This window comes from Tyto alba, unplaced genomic scaffold (assembly GCF_018691265.1).
Source record: "Tyto alba isolate M040663 unplaced genomic scaffold, T.alba_DEE_v4.0 Super-Scaffold_7, whole genome shotgun sequence".
In the NCBI taxonomy this organism is placed as follows: domain Eukaryota; kingdom Metazoa; phylum Chordata; class Aves; order Strigiformes; family Tytonidae; genus Tyto; species Tyto alba.
The window spans coordinates 35,643,600-35,666,394 of NW_024881328.1; the positions used below are offsets into that span (position 1 = coordinate 35,643,600).

General features: G+C 37.9%; 1 protein-coding gene across 1 annotated transcript in view; it reads right to left on the reverse strand.

The window, feature by feature from the left end:
- The window catches only part of COL3A1 (collagen type III alpha 1 chain), a 52,321-nt gene extending 32,261 nt beyond the window's left edge, over window positions 1-20,060 (reverse strand). Inside the window, exons 1-3 of the mRNA XM_042784123.1 lie at window positions 19,845-20,060; window positions 1,758-1,963; window positions 79-117 (exon numbers count right to left, since the gene is read on the reverse strand). Of these exons, the coding sequence (XP_042640057.1) occupies window positions 79-117; window positions 1,758-1,963; window positions 19,845-19,923 (324 nt within the window). The 5' untranslated portion in view covers window positions 19,924-20,060. The remainder of the gene's footprint in view (window positions 1-78; window positions 118-1,757; window positions 1,964-19,844) is intronic.
- Window positions 20,061-22,795: the final 2,735 nt, after the last annotated feature.

Below are 22,795 nucleotides of genomic sequence, written 5' to 3' on the forward strand. Positions count from 1 at the left end.
ATATATAGCAGTGTAGGAATTGGCTCGTGATTTTGTTACTTTCCTTGGTAGGAAAAAAAAAAAAAAAGCTGCACTTACAGGGTCTCCTTTGGGGCCTCGGCTGATTACTCCAGGAGTCTAAAAAAAAAAAAAAAAAGGAAAAATAATTACATTAAGAAAGAAAATAAAAATAAACCTGAAATCTTTTTATATATATTTATCTCTATATACACACACTCTCTCTATATATATAAACATTATATATATGTATACATATATACGTATATCTGTATATTGTGTAACTGTATTGTGTATATATACAATATATATACACATTATACATATACAGTGAGTATATGTGTGTATATATATATGCCTTATTTATATATATAAAAACAAGAGGAAAACACATTTAAACATTGGAGTATAGTTTTATCTAATTAATTCCATTTATTCTTATTCAGTTTATTGAAAAGCTGCGGGGCTTTTGGTCAGTCTATTGCTTACATATTGAAACTCTTACACAGTGAAGACATAGGCCGGAGGAAGTAGTCCACGTGTCCTTTATTATCAGGAAGCACAGAACTGATAAAAGCTTCTAGATTCAACAAGAGAGGGAGCTGTGCTTAAATCTCCAGCATGCTTGTAGGTACCACTTTTTTACACCTCTAAAACTGTTCAGTGGAGTAGCTCAAGCAATCCTGGAAACAGTACAGTTGCACTAGTATGGTGCAAATAACCCTAGGTGGTGTATTTGTATACAGCATTTCATGTTTAAGCAGATATACTAGAGAGCTGTAGAAATACATCTTCTCCCTTTCTCTTACATACGCACATCCCTTTCACTCTCTTATCTTCCAGATAAGAATCTTCAGGGTGCCTGCGGAGATATAGGTACTTTAACAGAATCTCATGGATCTTGAGCAAGGATGAAACCTCACAGCTCAGTATAGCTGGCTCACTCACTGAAGTGGTTTAGGCAAACGACTTGGCATGCACTAACATTCTTGATTTTCCTGGGGGTTAAATTCTTGCAGCTGATTTAGATAATGTTGGTGTCTATAAACAAGATGATGATAAATTAGGGATGTAGGGCTTGAATCACCTTTCATTTACAGTCAGCAGTAACTCTGCAAAAGGAAATCTACTCCCTGATGATGTAGAATTGAGTTGATACAAAATGCAGACTTACAGTATTCTGTGAAGTTTGTTTAACTTTCTTTAACTCTGTGATGGCATTAGTTTCATGGATATAGATTGAGCATGCAGTCAACAAATAAGCTGTTTGCATTATTCCTATGCTTCTCTGTAAAATTAAAAATGTGATGGCTAATTGTTATCCACTGTCCCTTTCCACAGTTTATCTGTGCCTGTTGTCTATGTAAAACTGGGTTGAAGGACTTCATGCTTTCCGCTGCACAGCTCAGAGGACTAATAAGTATTTTATCAGCTCTGGTACCAATTCTCTGATGAAATACAGAAGTGTTCTTGAATTTAACAAAAAAAGATAAAACTGTGTGAAAGTTCAAAGTGGTTGTGTTGGTTTTTTTTTGTTTGTTTGTTTTTGTTTGTTTGGGTTTTTTTTTTGTTTTGTTTTGTTTTGTTTTTATTTACTTTGGCAAAATTTGCCCATCTTAAGTATTTGCCTGGAGTCAGAAAGTGACAAGCTTAGCATTTGAAAGAAAAGTGGTTAAGAGCATCTAAAAGAAAATGAATTGCGGTTGACATGGATCACAAAGGTGGCAGCACCAAAGTAACAACACTGAGGACAAACGTACTCTTGTAGGCTGTGGTGTTGTTTGTGGACAAACTGGGCAGCACTCTCCAAATGGAATCTCTGGGTTGGGGCAGTCCAGCTCCTGATCGTCACAGATGATGTCATCACAGAGAACAGATCCGGAGTCACACACACAGATTTGGCATGGCTCTGGTTTCCAAACATCCCTGTCAGCATAAATTTGCCCAAGATGGGTACATCCTGCAACTGGAAAGAAAGACAAAATAATGTTCAATATTATCTCAAATGTGTTTTCCAAATCAAAGATGAATAACATGAAAGCTGTTGGCTAGTCTGTTTCATTTTCTATTGTAACATAGTTTATGTGTGTGAAGTAAAATGCTAAATACTTCTCTTCAGACACTGGGAGGGTCTGTTACACTAATTGCTGAGTCTGCTCTGAATCTATAAATAGACATCAACAGAAACCTCCTGGAGCTGATCCAAAGCCCAATTAAATCTGTGATAATCTTCCATGTCGAGTAATTTTAGTGTCAGACTGAGTTACTATGTAATTAGCAATTGAATTCTCTTCTGCAGCTAAAATGGAAATGTGCCAAATCTCTCAAACAAGTGTATCATTTGCCCCCATGTGCCAACATGAGCACTTACACATGGGTGTGGAATAAGCCGTCTGTCCAGCATGAACTCTTGTCGCTAGCACCTTGCTTCATTAGCTAACACCAAGTGTTTTCAAAGTGTTACTTGAAAGCCAACATACTTAATAGATCTAAAAGAATGCTCACATTAATTGCTCAAATGGTTTGCAATTAATGTGCCACCTGGCCCCCTAAAATGTTACAAGTGTGATTATTTTCAGAAAAAGCATTGTTCATCTGTAATATTCATGGCTTTGTGAATTCTTTCTAAGAACTATTCTATTGATCAGATTTGTTGTAGATAAGGAATTTGAAAAGACTGATGAAAACCAGCTTCAAACAATAACTTTTGGGTTTGTGTTTTCTGAGAGACACAAGATCCAGAAAGCCAGTTGTTTAAGAAACCGATATGAAAATAACACCATAAAGTTAGACAAGTTACTTGTACGTTTTGTAGAAGTTATTAGAAGTCTCAGATTGTAAATATAAGTATCAGTGAATGCCTTCAATAATGGAATAAGATTTTTTTCCATGAACAATTCAAAATAATTCAGTTTACAAACACAAAAGTTTGGAGAAAGAGCCATTTGTGTACCTACATCATCCTTAAAGCTTTAATGTCAGAATAAGTTACCTTCCACATATCATCCTTCAAAAAGAAAACAAATGCCAAAAGATGTAATTTAAAGGTCTGACATTAAAATTACCACTGGCTCCAGACAGAAAATTCTGAATGCCATCAAACTGTTGTAATGGTCATAATTATGTAGTATAAGACTGAGTCCAAATGTATAGTGTGGTCCATTCCTATGGGTTATGAAGTTCCTTTTTCTTTTCTCACATACAACACCTTTCATCTGATTTTTGTCTTTTCCACTATGACATTAACACACCAGTCTCTTTTTTTTTTTCTTTACATCCTTTGTTTTCCTTTCTCTCTGTGTTTGTGGGTATCTGATTCCACACCCATACCCATGCTCTTTGGCATGCTACACACTTGGACACATTTCCTCTCTTCTCATGCTTCTCCTCCACTCCCTTTTATCTCTATTTGGTTTCACCTTTCCCGTAACACGTATCTTCCCTTTTCATCTTCCCTGAATCCTCTTGTCTTTTTGTACCTGAACAGTTTACCTTCTTTATTGCCCTGTACTCAGCTGAGCTTACTGAGCAGACTCTGCTCCCTTCCCAGTGTCTCACTCAGCTGTGTTTCTTTGTTCATATTAACCCAACTTTTTCCTCTACGTCACCCATGAAATTCATCACCTCCTTTTATGAGCTCTGTGGGGGCGATGGGCAATACAACCAAGACCTACGGGCTCACTGAGTGGAGAACCAGACTGGGGATCTTGGAGCAGGGCACTGCATGAGATAGGAGGTTTCTTTTCCCACTTTCAACCTCACTACAGGCTTTCTGCCCACACTAACTTACATTATTTCTGCAATTATAAAAGAAGCAAACAAGAAAAGACTTGTCAAGGTTGACACTACTTATGCTTAAGAGTTGGCTTTGACCACCAGCTTGATTAGAACAACAACAAGATGCAAAAATCTTCAAAAATCATTTTCAGACATTTCCAGGCCAACAGTTTTCTTCTTTGCCTGATATCAGGCTGGGAGTTAGTATTTTACCCTCCTTTAACAGCACAAAAAATTTTAAAATCTAAAGCATTCCAGTGGCATATGAAAACTAATCCCCCTCAGACATTTTCTATCACTTAGAAATTCACTTTTTCCTCTTCCCTTCACTTTTTCACCTTTTGGGCCTTCCCAGAAACTTAAGATCCTGCACAAGAGAGTTGGAGAAGAACTCCTTATTTCCAGAAAAACATCTTCCTCACACGCACCATGACACAGAGCTACAGCATCACAGGATGCTGCTTCCAAGGACACCGCCTAATCACCACTACCTCTGAAGAGCATCTAGACATCCTCCCTTAGTCTCCCAAGCTAGATTTCTTTTCTAAAAAAAAAATGCATGGATTCCCAGCCCTCACACAGCAGAATCATGCCAGTGGATCCCAGGTAAATAAATAGATTCTCTGCTTAATTAATTGACAGCTGTTTCTGTGAGAAACATTTTTCTCCTTCAAGAAACCAGGATTTCACTGCAGGTGCTTAGGAAAAAAACAAACCACCCAGCCTTCACAAGAGTAATGACAAATGTTTCCTGAAAGACAAGAAATCTGAAATGTATTTTAAAAATGAGAGGTACAGCATTATGAACAAAATCTTCTTTATAGTCTCTCTAATGGCTCATGAAAAAACCTGAATTAGAAAGTGGCAAATGCTGAGTAGCTCTTGTATGAGAGTATACAAGAAGACCTCGAAAGCAGTATGCTACGGGAGGCAGAATACCATCAAAGCTACTGGGGAGGTTAGAACTTGTTATCTGTCCAGAAGGAGCTGGTTGGATACACCCTAGAGAGCATGGCTGGGCATAGATCCACTTCATCCAAGAGCGATGTACTCAGCTGTCACTCCACTTAAGCACTTCCCAGCTCCACTAAAACATCCTTCCCATTTACAGACATAATGAGGAAAGGAAGAGATGATTTTTCTTCAGTTTCGGGCAAAACATAATTTATACATAATTGTTAAATAAAAATACCATGATACATACCTAAAAGAACCTAATACTGTTTATTTGTGCACATGTAATGTACAGTTTATGAACTGCATACACATACAAAAAAATGCATAGTGTACACACACTTCTGTATCCATAAGATGTTTGATTATTTTTAATATTCAGATTTTCAGCTTTACGTATCACTCTCTTATCCTTCCAAAACCACAATTTTCTTTTTTAACTATGTGTTTAAGAGAGCAAGGTTCTTATTCACTAGGAAATTCATATCCAAGAATTTGCATTTTCATATGTCAATTTTTTCTTTATCCTAACTTCATTCTCATTGATTTGTTTTGTTGTTTTGCTATTTCCAGAGATGTGATCTTTCTGCCTTATAATGAAGAGGACAGCTTGATGGGGAGCAGAAAAGGGCTGTCTTTCCCATATTTTTGCACTGCTGGATAGAAAAGATACTGTTTTCAAGACATCTCTGCTCTTTTTTGAAGCAAAGGCCTTTCTCAACGACCAAATTTTCATACTGGAAGTACTCACCTTTCCATATTTTAGTCAATGATACCAATGAAAATAATAGAAAGTTGAAATGTGTCACAAAACGACTGATAATTTTACAGTAATAAGGAAATAAAGCAGGTATCTCTGCATTTTTACAAGGTTGTAATTCAGTTATTCTACAGTAGATGGCATCATTTCACAGAAAGAAAGTTAAAAAATTGAAGACCTATGGATATAATGATACTCATATTTGCTTCTAACGTTCTGGACATTGTTAAATGAATTAAGAAATAAGCTAGGAGAGCTGCAATGAAAATCGTTGCGGCCTTTGGCAGAACGCAAGTATTAAATAGGCTTCCAAAGGAAACTTACATCTGGGAAGACTTAGTCTGTTCAAGACACCCCCTCTGTGCTCAGATGTAGATCTGTGTGTCAGCATGTTATGACATAATGCATTTTGCACTGCTCATAAAGATTAACCGTTAGCTCCAAAATCCTTTGGAAAGATGATTTGTGCTATAGCACTGGCAAGTAATGTATAGGAATAATAATTAGGTTGTAAAAAAGCTGACTTAACTGCTTCTAGACTTGTGGTAAAACAGTCACATACTTGCCTTATCCAGCTTTGCTTATTGATTCCTAAACATATATACTAGCCTAAGATTTAAAAAAATATTGGAACTCAATGGTATAAGCCTATGGCAATACAAAAACCTTGTTCTTCTTCCCAAAGCCTTAAATATTGTGGCTACACAGCACTTCACTTCTATGTCAGTTATTGCAATGGTTTGTTGGAAGCTGTGTCAATCTGATTCATTGTACAAAACATTAAAGTTTAATATCTGAAAGCCTGAATAACTTTGCATTTATGCTGTTTATTGATCATTTACATTTTTGAAGATTTAGCTGTGAGTAGCATTTCCCTGGGCCAGCCTAAAAAATGAAGAAAATAAAAAAGGCAACGCAATCTTTGTCATACGCTGGGTTTGAATTATCTCCTGTTTTCTAAGCAGACTAGCAGCTGTATGTAAGCAGACCAACAGGAAAAGCTGAAAAGAAAAATCACCTTTTAGTCCCAAAGGACCTATAGGCGTGGTACATAAAAGAGCCCAAATGTCTACAGGGGAAAACAAACATGGTCATTGTAGGCCTGAAGAATGACAGATGTCAAATAGGATATTCCCATATGAGGTGATTTCAGCGAGGTGAATGAGAATTTGTTATCAAGTGCTATGACATGAGAAGCTGACCTGTTTTGTAGCTGCTTTTGGCTTTGCATTTGTGCAAGCACCATGATCATGACTTAACCACATTTTCATGGTGAAAGGAAAAAATCTCCTAATAGTATCCTCAAAAGCCACAGGTTTTTCCACTTGGACAAAGCAAAAGTCCAGTTATTGCATTAGTAGCAGACTCACAGATCCCATTTGCAGAGATGTGACTAAATGGTTAGAAATTAAAGAACGTCTTGAACTTGTCTGGTTCTGCCTCAGAAAAGGCAATAGTCCACACAGAGGTGACTCATGATCCTCCAGCAGCTGCCCGCTGATGGCTTAGGAAGCAAAACCGAGGAGCTTTGATCTGTGAGAATCTGATCACACACACAGTGAGTCAAGCAAACATTTTTTGCTGTTATTTAATGTGAATTTGGCTAAAGCACTGAGACGAAGGAGGTCTTGCCTCTGACAGTGGCTGGATCCATAGTCTGCTGAAGCTACAAATGTCTTTCTGCTGCTTTTTATGGACCTTTAACTGTACAAAGCCTGTGCTTCCTTACCCTGACCTGGTTTTGATAATTTGATTTACAGGACGGCTACCTCGAAAAGTGTTTTTTTATTTCTTCTATAGTAAATACATCTATTTATTGTGTATTCCAGCACTGTTTTATACATTGTTTAACCAGAGGACAAAGCAGAAAAGGAGAAATATTGTTAATTTTCAGTGGAAATGCTATAATTCTCCCCTACACTGGAGTAGACGGAGGAATCCATTCCATCATCTGCAGCACTGAAACTTTCCATTTACTGAGCAGAAAATAATGCCACAGCATCTATCTCAAAGCAAATGGTTTGGGCTCCCTGTCTGGCATTATGATACTGTTTATATGAAAATCAAACCTGCTTGTTCCATCCTATGGTCAGTAATGGAAACAAACGAACTGTCATGATGAACTAATTGGCTTGCTGAGCCAGAATGGCCTGGTTTGTCCACATGTTCTCCTGTCAGGTAAGTGCTGAGTACTCGAGAAGTCAGAAATAGCATCTGTCTCACAGGAGTCAGCAAAAGAGGTGGAAATATAAGAAAATAAATGGTTTAACAAGTTGTTTTTTTTTTTTTTTTCAACTGCAAGGCCTAGAGACATTCTCTCAGCTGGCTTTGTTTTAAAATGAGTTAATTAACTGAATCTATTTCACATGGTGCATGAGGACATAAGGGCCAATTTGGGCCTACCTGCCTATTAGGATATTTTCAGATTTAATGGTACAGAGGTAATATTCTGTAAGGCTTGTACACCATGTGATCTGAGGTACCAGGAATGAAACCTCAATTGATAAAACACTTAAATTCAGGCTGTGAAAAATAAGAGCAGGTCCATCTTGCAAATCCTTTCCTGCTCCATGTCCTGTAGGAGGAAGAACTGCCATCAGGTGGAATGGAAAAGGAGCGTAAATAAATGGTTCACAGATTTCCCAAGTTTCACACCAAAAAGGATGGCTACATCCTGTGCTTTCAGGCTGAAACCTAAGCTTTCTTACTTCTAGGGCTGCTTGTCTGCCAAATAAACTGGCATTTGAACAGTTCTGCCACTGCGCCTGTTCCAGACGTTTTCCTCTTTACTCAAATGCAGAGCAAGAAAAAGAGCACTGCATAAAAGAATGCTGGTTAATCATAATACTGCATTTGTCTGTCAGAGGTATTGCGGAAAGCAGACATGCACTGTTTCACTGGCAATGTATAGAAGAGGCTGGATTCTCAGGCAAAGGATCATTATATCATGTAGCCAAACTGTCTTTGCTCTGAGACCCACCCAATCTGTCTTTCAGATTACCAAATGGGAAGAAAACCCCTCAGTCCTGCACTGACACAAACAAGTATTTGCATTTTAAACAAATCACTGCTTGTTCCCTTCATTTGTCTCTAAAATCTCCAAATGTTGCAACCTTTCCACAGCTTTTAGAAATATCAGGATTTTAAAATATCCTTATGGCATATTTGCTACCAAGTAAAACACATGCCTCTATTTTTCTTGCAGTTTATTGTCTTTTTCCTAATCTCTCAAAGTGTGATTTTAATTTTTCTTCTTTATCTTTTCAAAGGTAATGTGGTCTAAAGTGGCTGAATCTGTCACATCGTTCTGTGACAGTATTTGTTTCACAAATAACTCTATTCAGGCACACATGTTGACATCCTTGCATGATGTTCTTCATGCAACTCCTAAAGGTCACCCTGTCACTTAAGCACTGCTTTGAAATAGGAACCAGTGATATCCCATCAGTGATATTGTTACACAACAGCCCTGCTGCCTTCAGCTGGTGTCCAGCATGAAAAACAATGGCAGAAGAGTTTTCTTGTTTCAAAACTGCTAATGGGAAAACAAAGTACAAGGAGGGGTTTTTGTTTGTTTAGTTGGTGGGGGTTGTTTTTGGCAGAACTGTCATTTCAGGCTGAGTCATACAAGGGGCAGGATAGAGCAGGCTGCTGTATATCTATCACCTTGCTTCTTTTTTGGGGTCGCCCAGAGAATTGTTAAACCTGTTTCTGAACTTATAAAAGTCATTTTGAGAAAAACATCTGATGGCTGCAAGAGATAGTCATATTCATTTTGTTGTTAGCTATTCCTTGACAACATCATGGCCTAAATTATTTTTTTGTAAGGGAGGAATATATTCCTAGATGACCATATGTAATGAGATGTTATTCTGAGATTTCTTCTCCAAAATCCTCTCTCAACAGGTTGACTCTATAACTCAGACAATTATATGTATACTTCTATCTTTTTAGTAGGTTTAGGTCTCTTTTGCTATAATCTGCAGAATGTGTATCGCTCATTCCTGATTAAGGGTAAACACTACCTGAACAGAACCTCCCTTGATTCTACTGGGCTTTGGATCAGATCTAAAGAACATCAACTTTTAATTATGCTGGCGGGAACTGAAGGTCTTAAGTGCCTGACAGATCAAACCTTTTAATAAAGGTAAACATTTGCATTAGAGGAGGACACACAGTAAGTAAGAATTTCATCTTAATTCAGTGCACTTGATGCCATTTAGAGGGACCATTGCATAATTTTTCAGTCATTCTTCCAATTATTGGTAAAATGCCTATGAGATTTTTCCATCCCCTCTCTTCTTACATTACAATATTTTTTGGCACATCACCTTCCATCCCATTTGGTGTCACTCTAAAAATAAGCAGCAGGCTGCAATCACTTTATTTGTGGCTATTCAGTTGTAGTGCTGGCATAAATTCTCACTACTCTGCAGTAATCTGACTTTAATGTGCTTCTTGTCTTTAGAGTGAATGATGCCAAATGGCACAAAGATTTGTATCTTAAACCAAGCAGAAACTGACATGAATTCAAGGTCTCATGTGATCACTGATGATTTTATGGATTTATTAGTTTCTTTAAACATATATCTTGCCCAGTCCTTGGGCAGTCAATGAAGACAGTCAGAGTCCAAGTGTCAAAGTAATCTTAATTTTGAACACTTGAACTCTTCCAATTTTATTCCATATGACTCTGGCCTTAATATTTCTAAAGAAAAGCAATAGCTTCACACTTATTGTTATTAGGAACAATTAAGTGGAAAAAAATACCAAAATCTAGTACAACATTTTGTCAGAACTTTCAAAATCAAGGTCACACTCGAGGTGTGTCTCAAAGACCTACTTCTGCATTTGTGATTTTAGCTAGGACCAGGAATAGTTTATAACATTGGAGTGTTCTTTGCAACATTTCTTGCAGGAGGTCTGTCCTGGCAAGAATAAAGAAAAACTGGAAAAGTCATTGTGTACAAGCAGGTTTCCCAGACTGTGCAACCAGTCTGACAGATCCAAAGCATCATGAAAGTGAGATTCAGCTTCTGAGCTGCTAAGTGAAAGGGAACCATTGGAAACTGATAATCATTACAGCTTGTCCTACATAGCACCTCGCCTAAACGCTGAACTACAACTATTTAATTCAGGATACTTTTAAGCTTCTCGCAAGATAAAACTCAAAGGCTGTGTGGGAAAAAAAAAATGTGTGATTTTTGTTTATCACTGCCTGACATTGTAATGAAAATAATTTTTATCAGGTGGCTAAAATTTCAAGTGGTACATGATCTTCTCTTTCCCCTTAGCTCAGTGAGAGGACTAACAATTTTATGCAATGCTTTTTCTGTGGTTTGCCTTGGAAAAAATCAGCTTGATTCAATGCTTCTCTCCTGAGACTGAAACAGATGGGAAATGTTACAATGCAGTATAGTACATATGGTATTATCATTTATATTTTCAGATATATTGAACAAAGTCCGCCTCAATATAACTCCATGGCCACAGTGAGTTTACATCAGAGATGAGTAAAGCAGCAGGGGGTCAAATTCTACACTAGTATAACTCCATGCCTAATTTTACTGTTTTCCCTGTAATTTCAGAATTTGGAAGTAAATTAAGGGTTTGGTTCCTGTATTTCATATTCCAGTAATGGATTACAGAACTCAGGCATGTTGTCTAAAGAAAAGACTTGTATCTTTGGATGCCAATAAATTAAAGATATTTGTAGTTCAGAAGGTCAGGGGGGATTCTGAATGCAGAAAGCATCATTAACCTAGTTTTGTCTGCAAAAGTTTGTATTCATTCACTCCTTATTCTAGTTAGTACTAACTCACCCCACATCCATTTTGGACAGTTTGTTGAATGTAGACGGCAGTATTTGAAATTCTTCTTAATCTGCCTCATAGAGAATATTAAATGGCTATTTGTACACTGGATACAATGTTCTTATTGTCAACTTCCTAAGGCTACTAAAGTGAGTACTGTGAGGGTTTTCTTAAGTATAGCAAAGACAATTGTCTTAATTTGGGGACCACTTTTAAATATCAAGTTCTATCTGTGCCTATTTTTCAAGCATGAAGACCTAAGGGTCTTCCTAACTAATTCCCTCATCAGGTGAAAATCCAGACTTTTGGTGCATTGAAGAGCCCTCAAGCAGAGAGATGACTTTTTATTAATATCAGAGGTCAGAAGCATTGCTACTGAAGTGGCTGCCTGGAGCCTGACACACATGTAGCTCTCCCTGCTCTGTGCAGCAACAACGCCTGCTGGCACAGGGTGAGAATAAATATGCTGCATAGCAGAGGAGAGCTAGAGCATCTTCAGCAGACACAGCCAGATCCACCAGAGTTTATCTGCCAGAGTCCTTTAAAGGCGTGAGTGGAAGAGCCTGAGCCAGAGAACACCTGATAAATGAAGAGACTGACTCTGGACATTTTGTTTTTGATTCTTCAATTAAAGAAATTTACAGTGCTCTTTCTTAATTCAGCTGCTTTAACAGGAAAATAATCAGTTAGACTTGAACACCTCTTCTTTTCTTTTTCGTGATTTTTTTCCCCCTCCATAATTACGCTATTCTGTTCATACAAAAAAAAAAATAAAGGGATCTACAAAGAGGACCACCCTGCCAATGAGTAAGCCACCAACAGGCTTAGAATATTGTGCAAAGAATCTTCGAAATGTCTGAGCAGATTTCAATTACTCTTTTCAAAGATCTGCAATTCCCACTACACAGCCTATTGTTTGCTTTCACTAGGACATTCTTCTCTTAAACAGCTGGCACGGAATGACTACTGCTCTGTAGGGAAACAAGCAAATACCATACAGCAGATTTAAAGCCAAGCACAGAACAAATATATATTTTTTTTTTTTTTTTAGAAAAAAAGAGCCTCTTATGAACATAGAAGTGTTTTCCAAGAAAATATGAGTTCTGTTTTCACTGCTTGTAGCTGAAGGACAGCATGGGGGATGTAGATCATTCTTCTTTGATTCTCAGCATGGTTATTGCACTGAATAGCAAAGGAACAATGAGCAATGCTTCCCATATTTTCTGTTAGTTGTGTTCAGGTGAGCAATTGTTTCTCTTGTGTCTGTTTGAAAAAGGAGCTGCAGTTTCACCCTTGCTTCTTTTTTCTAAAAGAAAATGGAAACAAGGAAAAGAGAGAGAAGCAGCAGCACAAAGGGGAAGAATAGAGGTGAAAAGATGTTTGCAGCAGACAGACTACTAATGCACCCACTGGTCACTGGGTGTGAATTGTGAGGAATTTCAGCAGGAACTTATTATGTCCAGAACTCTTCCAAGAACTGCCAGTGTTGAATTGTTGTGGGAAGTAGTTTCCAGACACAGATCATCCTTTTACATCTAGAAACATGCATGGGGTGTTCCTGTGTTTCTGCTGCCCTTCGCAGTGTTGGGGCTGGGAATAAAGCAGTGCCTGAAGCCATCATAGCAGCCCACAGAAGTTTTGCACATGGAAGGAAATCTTTTGCTGCCTGGCAGGAGAGCAGAGGTGCCTGTGCCACACACCAGGGTTGGATGCACAGTGATTGAAAGAGAAAATCAGCAGCAGAAAAGGATGGGACTCCTGTGCCTGTAGATAGCTTTGTGTTATGCTGAAGGCCATTCTAGTACAAACTCTGCTAAAATCTTAAATTTACAAGTCATATCTCCTATTTCTTAAGAGCCATTTAGATGTAAGAGAAGGCCTAGGCTTTCAAAATAACAAAACACATTCAGCCTTAAAATATTTATCTTTCCATTATCATCACATTTTCTGTTCAATGTCCTCTTCATGCTTTCTCCTCCCTGGCAGACATCTCTTCACAGAGTACTTGTGTGAATCAAAGCAAGACAAAAATGTTCAGACATTGTTAAAGGAGGTACTGTTTTCATTCTCATCCTGACAGTTCATGTTTAAATGAAGGTTTTGATGTAAATGAAGGAAAATGGAAGTAGTCTCTTAGCTAATCTGAAAGGAATCTATTCTGTTAAACTAAACAAAGCCAGAAGTCCCAGAGTTGAAGTTTGTCCAAACTAAAGCCAACAAATGGTTGTTGTTGGAGGGGGTTATATCATGTTTTCCATTGTCATTTTGGCATGAAACAGGCAGAGACTTCCACTTTGTGCACTCAGAGACAAGAAGATTGGCTCTGAAGTGAAAAATAAATAAAAAAAAACAGTGCTTGAAATTAGGTTATGGTTTCTCAAAGCAAAATGGAAAGAACCTATGAAATACAAGATGAGAAAAAATAATGATTGTTTGAAAATATAAACGAAAAATGCAGTTTACTATGCCTCTGTGTGAAAGATGTATTGCTCTACAGTCAATGATGGAACTCACTCCTCCTTGCACCCTTCTGGCATTTAAGATAGGATAAGCACACCTCTGTCTTTTATACTCACAGAAGAGATTTTCTGACTCCTTTAATATGTAATTTTTTACCGCCTGTGGAAATTATCAATTCATTAGCCACAGCCAGGAGCACTGTAAGGATTAATCTTTGCAATTGTTATACAGTCTCAAAGCAATGTGAGAAATATTAATGGCATGCTCCCTACACATAAATATGGGAATCCTACTTCCTTGAAACACAAAGTATGCAACTGCGCTGAATGGAGAAAATATGGGAATTCCATATCAATGTTTCCAGGACCAACGCAACTCTTGTCAGGGAAGACACAGAGAAGACAGAAAGCAAATCTTCGCAAAGGCTGTGCATCAAAAGATTCAATGGAAGAATGAAAATCCGTAGAGGAGTAGCTGTCCTGCAGCAGTAACTAAGACAGAGCACTGGCTCCCATACCTAGTAGCCTCGTGGCCACAGGAAGACAACTGCAGTGAGTCACCATTCAGAGTCTCTGTAACAGAGAGAACATCCCCGGAGCAGCACAGCCCCAAACAGCCTTGTCTCCAGGAAGAATCCACCTGGATGCTCTGTGCTGGAGATGGGCAGCATGCTGAGGGCCAGGGGCCGCAGCATTCTTCTGCACCCATCCACGCTCCCCTCAACAGCCTGACCTGAAGGTACAGAAGCAAAATAATATTTGGTGCATCACTCCTGGAGATGGGATCTTATCTGTGGGCAGTTCTTCCTCTGTTCAGGCTATTTTATCATGGAGGTGTCGAAGGAGGGGTAGGCTGGTAAAGTATTACACCAGATAAAATAATGACACTAAAAGTTTTGTTCCATTTTGGGTTGAAGGTTATTTATCATCTGCCAAACACTAAAATCAGAATGTCTCAAAACTGTAGACATACAGGTAGAAGATACTGAACTCTAAACCTAGATAAAGTTGTGCAATCTACAATTTACCAAGGTACCACAAGGAGAATGTGCTAAGTGTCATGTTGAATCAAAAAGATTTTATTATGCCCTTTTCAAATTTGAGGGGTTTTTTTGGGTGTTGTTATTAATAAATTAATTTTGCTCCATCACATCGAATTTCTGCAATGATGTGAGAATTGAATCCAGTTACTTCAAGACCAAAAAAACCCTATTTTGTAAGCAACATATCTTTGCCACTGCCAACAGTTTTCCCTTTCTTAGCTGAGATCTTTTGCCTAGTTTCTTAAACAAGCATGACTAAAGGACAGCATAATCAGGAGTATTAATGAACATGACCATTGCACTAACTTCCACTTCTGTGGGTTTTGACTAATTATTACTTCAAGCCAACAAATAAAAACTTGCAACTGCTACAGCAGCTGTAGCTTGTGCTCTTCTCCAGACTGCTAACTTACCATAAAAACATTGAGAACAATATATAGCTCTCATGGTGCCTGCTAGCCCAGAAAAGCATGCTTTGCTAGTGTTTCCCCCTACAGGTAGGCTGGACCTTTCAACTCTGAAGAGATTGCTTTTACTCTAAAATGCTAAATGACAGTCTGCATCATTTCCATTAATGACCTACCACTTACTTTCCCAGTTATGAAGCAGGTATGTCCCATTTTCTGCACATTTCTGATTAAAACAAGGTTTGAACAGCATTAGCACGTAACTGGGAAAATGACTAATAGGTCCATGTCAGTCTGGCATATCAGCCAGTCTGTGAAGCAAAAAAGAGATAGTAATTCACTCCTTTCTTTCTCTTGAATAGCATTGATTAAAACTAACGCCCAGCTGTTGTGTAAGGCTGGCATCAGCTAAGATTTTGCAAGTGACACCTGGCTGCGTATTTCAAACCTCAAAACTTTGGCAGAAGCTGGAAGAGGAAATAGGATCTGCTTGTAATCTGCAGCACTAAGAAGGGAGCAAATGTAATGACTCTTACTGAGGCATCAACAGTAATATCCATGCCAGAGACAACACCCTTCTACCTCTGCTACTTCCCGCTGTAATAAAACAGTGGATGTTTCCAACTCCACCTCCTCTTTTGAAAAATCAGGCTGCATAGATTTGGTCTCAAATCAAAAACAAATCTGGAAAATAATGAAAGGGATATATAATGGTCTCATTTTCCTAAGGCTAATGTCTTCCAGGGATGTGTGATCTAAAATGTGTTTATGAAATTTGTCATATTTCCAAGAACATATATATAATGTTTAGAGGGGGTGGATTCCCTAGGCTTTCATTTAGCATAATTTTTCCAGACCAGAAAGGAATGTTTCAATTTTCCTAGCATAACCTTGCCTGCCACATGCTTGGTGAAAAACAGTTAGGAAAAATGGAGGAAGAGCAATAGACCCCTGATCTTTCATGCCTTCACATAGTCCAAGTTACCTATGATGGTGTAATTATATGTTGGCACACAGACATGCATCATCTGGTTTTACCTTCAAAACTCTGGAGGGGGACTTTGCTGTGTTACCAAAACCTTTGAGGAAAGATAGTTCTGACTGTCATTAACATTACCCTTAAAGTAGCTAATTTATCAACAAAGAATGCATATATGCAATGTTGCATATAGGTAAGTGCTAAAAATGTCAGTCTGGCAGTCTAGCAAATATACTGCATCTGTGCAGTACCCATCTACTTCATTACCTATGTAATCCTTTCCAATTAATAAAAGAAAGCAAAATGGCTAAATCAAGCTGTTTATAAGTTTTCCTAAAATGTTATCATTCTTTTCTGGGGGATCAGAAGTGGACGCTCAGCATAAAAAGTTCTCTGAAAGCTGACCCCTGAAACCTGCATGTAATGGTTATATTTATTTTTACAACTATAATTTGTGACACAGTAATGTGAAAGGTAAATAAGTCTTCTCAGAGATATTTTAGGATTCAGTCATTACCTCAGAAATGAGCTTCCTGACCAAATATCCAAGATAATACTTACATTACAAGAAAAACACTATATTACATTAGACAAAAAAATTATCTGCAATAATAACGAAGGGTTTCTGGCTCTGTTCTCACACTGCTTTTAGAGCAGTAGAGTTTTGTGATGACCTCAGTGAGATTCCTCAAGGACTATGGGGTGTACATATGAGAAGTGTCACACTCCAGGTGACTGAGATGTCCCTTAACCATGCCAGATGCAGCTGAGACAGGCCCAAATCCATCTGACCTCCCTCTTGGCACTGATGTGAGCGGGGCTGTGCACGTGCTTCCCTAGTAGTCGGTGGAAACTGCCAAATACCTCCAAGTCTGTCTGGCTAAAATTTATGCTGTCTTCTGGAAGTAGCTGTCTTGACTGACTTTACAAACTCAAGATAAATGGCAGTAATGTAGGCTGTAAGGCTAGCAAATGCTTGCACAAATCATGCTGGCTGGGTAGGGGATGGATTTCTTTCCTAAAGAAGCATTCTAAGTTCTTACACTTTTTGGTAGTTTAACATGCAGGATGTGAAGGTGACTTCAAATGGTGGAACTGAATATGCATTGCTGGAATCTGAATCATCGTTCCTGTCTGAAGTACCAGCTTCATGTCATGTCAGCCACAAGGAGGCATTTTATCTTGAACATGGTCAGGGCTTGCAAATGCCTTACACTAACAACACACATCAGAAAACCTGAATTGTGTCAAGGTCATTTAAATTGCAGGCTAAAAGTATCCTAGTTAGTGAGCATACAGCTTTTGTTCATGAAGTCAGAGAAAATTCCTTGTTCTGAAGAGGTTCAACCTGAGGCTGTACTCAAATCTCCATTCGCAGGTACTACAGCAAGACAAAGAAACACATAGCCCAGAGGTACATCTGACTATTCTAAACTTAGTGTATACTGAGCAGTTTCCTTAATATCTTGCCAAGTCTTGTCTCCTGGCAGGCATTGCCAAGGAAAATTTTATATTGACTTACATTTGATACTAACCATATAAACATTTTTCTTGACAAGAGAGAGCATTTTAGCATGTCTGGAAATTCTCTTTTGAATTGTGGAAAATTTGGTTTCTCAGTCCATCGCTGTCCTGTACATGAATTAGTGATACTAATAATCAAATCCTTCAATTACTATTTTCTGTAGGAAAAGCATATTCAAATGTGTGGAAAGGAACATTCCAAAGAGAGGACAGAGTTCAATACTTTAAGGGATAACTAGTGTTTTATCAGTCTCTGCGTAACCTCATCCCTGTAAGTAGTATGGAAGTTAGCCCAGTAAGGAAATGTTACTACACCATGAAACAGGAATGTGGCAGAGAAATGAGAATACTCCCTCACACTTCGTTTGTATATCGCTCTTCTACCCAAAATTTACCATTTTTTGATCCAAAGATATATTGCACCTCAGACATGTCCAGGGATACGACCAGAGTGAGGAAAAGAGACCTGGCACTCAGAGGGGATTTGTTTATTGGCAAAAATTAAACTGATCTTCCTTCTTTTTATATTGGATGGTCCTTTCAGTCCTTATCCCTCTGAAGATACATATCTATATATAAAAATATACATAATGCATATTAAATATATTCAATATGTATATTATTTGCTGCTGTCAGCAGAGAAAACTCACAATATGTTTGGTTAAATTTTATATCTTCTTCACTGAGTATTACTAAAGAGACAGTTTATATACTGGACAGGCAGAAAAATATCGCTTCACAGTATATTATGTTTATTCTCTACAGAACATCTTGATATGCATTGTTTTTTTTTTTTAAGCTACTTTACAAGGCTTAGCCTGTGCCTGTGCTTGTGCTTGGGGAAGGAGGCTGGTATTTGGGCGTGCTGCTGTTGCAGATAATGCTACCTGATTTGCTCATGCACAGAGACCCCTGAGCTCCAACTGCTCCACTGCCAACAGCCTGCTGGTGGACTCACAGACACCCCCTCGGCAGAGGTGCCTTTCCAAGTATGCTGAGGCAGACAGATTTGCCACGGAATGGCTAAAATAATCATATTCATGAGTTGTATCATATAGAGAAGGGTGGGGTGTGGTTTTAAAGGCATTTGGCTTTCCTTTATGCCACTACAGTTTATTTGGCTGCTACTTATCAAGTTATTTGTAAAGTTAGTAATTGCCTTGATGCAGGATTAAATACACTGCAGATCTTTTATATTTACAAGAAAGAAAAATGTTTTATCTTAAGGAAGGTCTGGCTTACAATGTCTGGCAAGCAGGAACAGAGCACATCCAAAAAAGGTCAGCTGCACTTGTGGAATGTCTTCTGTTTAGCTTAAATACTCATACCATACTTATCTTCACTCTAAGTTGAATTATTGTATACAGAGTAATTTTTCCCCTCTCTAAATTCCATGTTCATTTGATTTTTAGTGCTCTTGCTCTCTGTAAATATGCACACACATACTTGCACGGACTCCCAGATACCATCAGCTGCTATTCAGTCTCGTGAGGGACCGAAACAGCCTGCAGATGCACAATTCAAACTATTTCAGCCGGGGGAATTAATTTACCCTCCTGCTTCATGCCAAAGTAAAAATCCCATAAGCTGCAATATTTTCTTATATAAAAACTGTTTCATCAAAACTGGTTAGAATTTTAAGGCTGTTTTCTGCACGCAAATTGTTTGAATAAACCCCCACGCTGACAGTGGAAAACACACAAGTACAAAGGAGAACTCCAAATAAAAAAGCTGGAAGAAAAGACTTATTGCTTGTGACAAATAACTTCCAGGCAGTGCAGAACTAACAGTTAAAATGTTATTCCAAGAGTTAAAAGAAATATTTTAAAAACTCTCCGGTGTCTGTAATAGGAAAACAAGTAAGAACAAGAACAAATGCAGCTAAGGCAGACAGCACTGTACAGCCTTTTTAACCACAGAAGAAAGCAAAGTGAAGAGAAACCTTTGGGACAGTAATGCAAATTCCTGCAGCTTTCAGCTTCAGCATTAAATATCTGACTTTGCTGAATTAGTGAAGGAAAAGTGTTCTGGTGAGATTTGTGAATACACATTTCTTACAAGCCATTAAAATCATCGGTGAAAATAAAAATAAAATAAAAACATTAAATCATAAGAAGCTAGAATTACTCACCGTCTTGTTGTGCCAAAATAACTGAGGGTTGAAACACGGCAAGAATGAGCAAAGTTGCTTTTTGCACAAAGCTCATCATGTCTAAATATTAGACATGAGACTCTCTGTGCAAAAATAAAAATGGGGGGGGAAGAAAAATCTATTCAAAATAGCAACATCGGTTGTTCCCTGCCCTTCCAGCACTGGGCCATGTACAGAACTCAGCCACAAGCATTCCCCAGCTTTGGCCTTAAATAGGAAAAAAATTGGCTTACTTTACTTTTCCACCCCCTTTACTGAAACATGAGAAGAAGACCCATCCCCTAACAGTAAATGAATGATTAATATTTCTCTTGGCTTTACAGAAGAATAAAGTCAACTAAACAAGATACACAGCACATCTGGAACTTTTGTGTGCATACGGAATGCACACTGAGACTGTATATGAATAGTTAGTGTGCGCTGCTTGTGAGATACATGCATGTGAAAAAAGAAGTCCTGTGGTAAAGCATTTATTCATGTTAATTAGGAGTTAATGTGTTTAGCCCAAAGAGGATTTTTAATTCTTAGTGCTCACTAACAAAGATAAAAGGTAAGTACCTGATGTGGCCACACAAACTGAAAGAATCTCAGAAGTGGAGGAGCAAACCTGGGTATTTCTGCTGATGAGCAATCAGAGTTAATGAAAGGGAGGCCTGAAAATTGCAACACTTCTGTTCCAGTGATTTTCTCACCATCTCTGCCTCACACCATGATTCTGCATAGCCTGGGGAGAAAGCAAACATTAAAAGAAAATATGAAGAAAACAATATCCCTAATCAGAAGCACCAATCTCTCAAACCAAAACGTTAACTTTTCAAATAATTCAGTTTAATGCTGTCATTCCAACATTTGAAAGGACTTCAGAACAGGTACCACCTTTTTCTTTACTGTTTGCTCCTCAAACAAGAAGGTAGAGTGGACACAAAACCAAACCAAAACAAAAGAAAAATTGAGACTAATAATCCCTTTTAAATCTAGTTCTTTCTTTATTCCATGCAAAACTTTCCTGAGAATAGGATCAGAACACACAAATTTATTTTCTGAATAAGGTGGCTTAAGTAGATTTTGTTATGAATATAGTTTTGCTGGAAATGTAGCTCTACATACAAGTTTGGGAGACTCCAAAGGAAATGCAGAAAGCTGTCACAGTGTGCATCTCTGTAAATCAATGACCGAACTAATTGCTACTCTCAGTCGATTAATTTGATCCAGGTCATTAACTGCAGGAGTGCTCATTCATTTGTTCTTAAGTGTTGCTGAGATTGCAGTGACCCAGAGAACCAACCTATCAATAATTCATTAAAGTCATGAACTGTCATCCCAAAAAAGGGACCCATATCTCTGTATGCATAACAAAAGAAGAGCAGTTTGAGGTTACCTTTTAATCTGATAGGTGTTGGGTCTCATTTCAAAACCTATTTATCTGAAATAAATTTGCACTTAAACTGGAAAGTCCTCTGCTGCTGGGGCCACCTGAGGTGGAAGACACTGAAGCAAGTATGAAGAGATCTTAAATAATTGGATGCCACTTTCAACATATCCCTAGGGTTTCTTCTGTTTTATACACGCATAAAGTGTGAATGGCTTGATACATTTTGAAGGAATTACAAACCACTTTTTTGCATGAATTAAATACCTCCCAATTTTCCACATTGTCTGTGCTTTGACCTTCCATATACAGTATCAAATTACTTGACAGGTTAGGTTATTTGGTTTATAAACTCCAGATAGTGACAATCACCAAACAGATGACCATCTCCTGTTGAGGTCCTTCCTAGAATGTTAAACAAAATGCTTCAAATTTTTATGCACAGGCCTATAAGGTTTTCTACTCTTTTGAAGTGATGTCAGACCATAAATTAGAACCACAATATCTAATAATACCTGGATTGATTTGTTTGGCTTTCTTTGACAGAAATGTACAAACAGACCAAACACTGGATCCAAACCATTCTCTCCATGGAATGAAAATGAAACTAAATTAACTGCTTATCAGAATTGCATGCAGATCAGTTTTTTATTGCCTGTTTTCCATATTAAGATTTACATGTTTGTCACAGTAATTGTTTAATTTACATGAAACTTAATGAATGTTACATGCTAAGTGTTCACATTGAAATAGCCAAGAGAAAAAAATAAGATAAACTTGATCATGGTCTTTGACTTGAAGCCACTTTCATATTGAATTCTGCAAATTTTTCAGCCCATTTGACCACAATAAACATTTCCCTACTTTTTTAAAGTTTATCCTTTCAAAAAATAAAACACCATTGGTGACTCTCGTATTTTCCCTAATGCTTCCCTTCAAATTTTACAGAACAACACTTGATTGAGTAAAATTTAAATTCCAAGAACAGTTCTGGACTGCTCACCTTGGAAATTAAACTAGTCTCTAAATAGATTATGAACCCAGATGTACCCACAACATCTACTGTTTCACACAGGCATTGGAGTAACAATCTGTGTGCTTGAATTTGTACAGAAATGAATCCTGAGGTTTCTGTATAGAAGCATAACCAACATCACTTACTGATTACATCCCATAAAAAAACAGAATAACCCATGGACCTTATCTTCCCTGGGTTCTGCAGTATATTTGCTGTTGTTCAGCAAATAATGGATGTCAATGCTCAGCTACACTGGAATTTCTCATTAGTGCTCCCTTCACATAACAGTGGTTGTAGAATGTGGTTTTACCCTAGAATTATAAAATCCAAGGCAATTGCCATTTACTGTGATGAGACTGGGCATTTTCTTTTTTTTTTTTTTTTTTTTTGTATTGTTTTGTTTTAATTACCTGGCCTGAACAGACAGTGGCACAGTAAATTTCCTTGAACATCCATAGACACTTTATGATCAAAGGCTTCCTTTTCACATTCTTTGCACAGAAACAAGCCCCTTAGAAATCCAGCTGTCTTGATCCTTGAGTC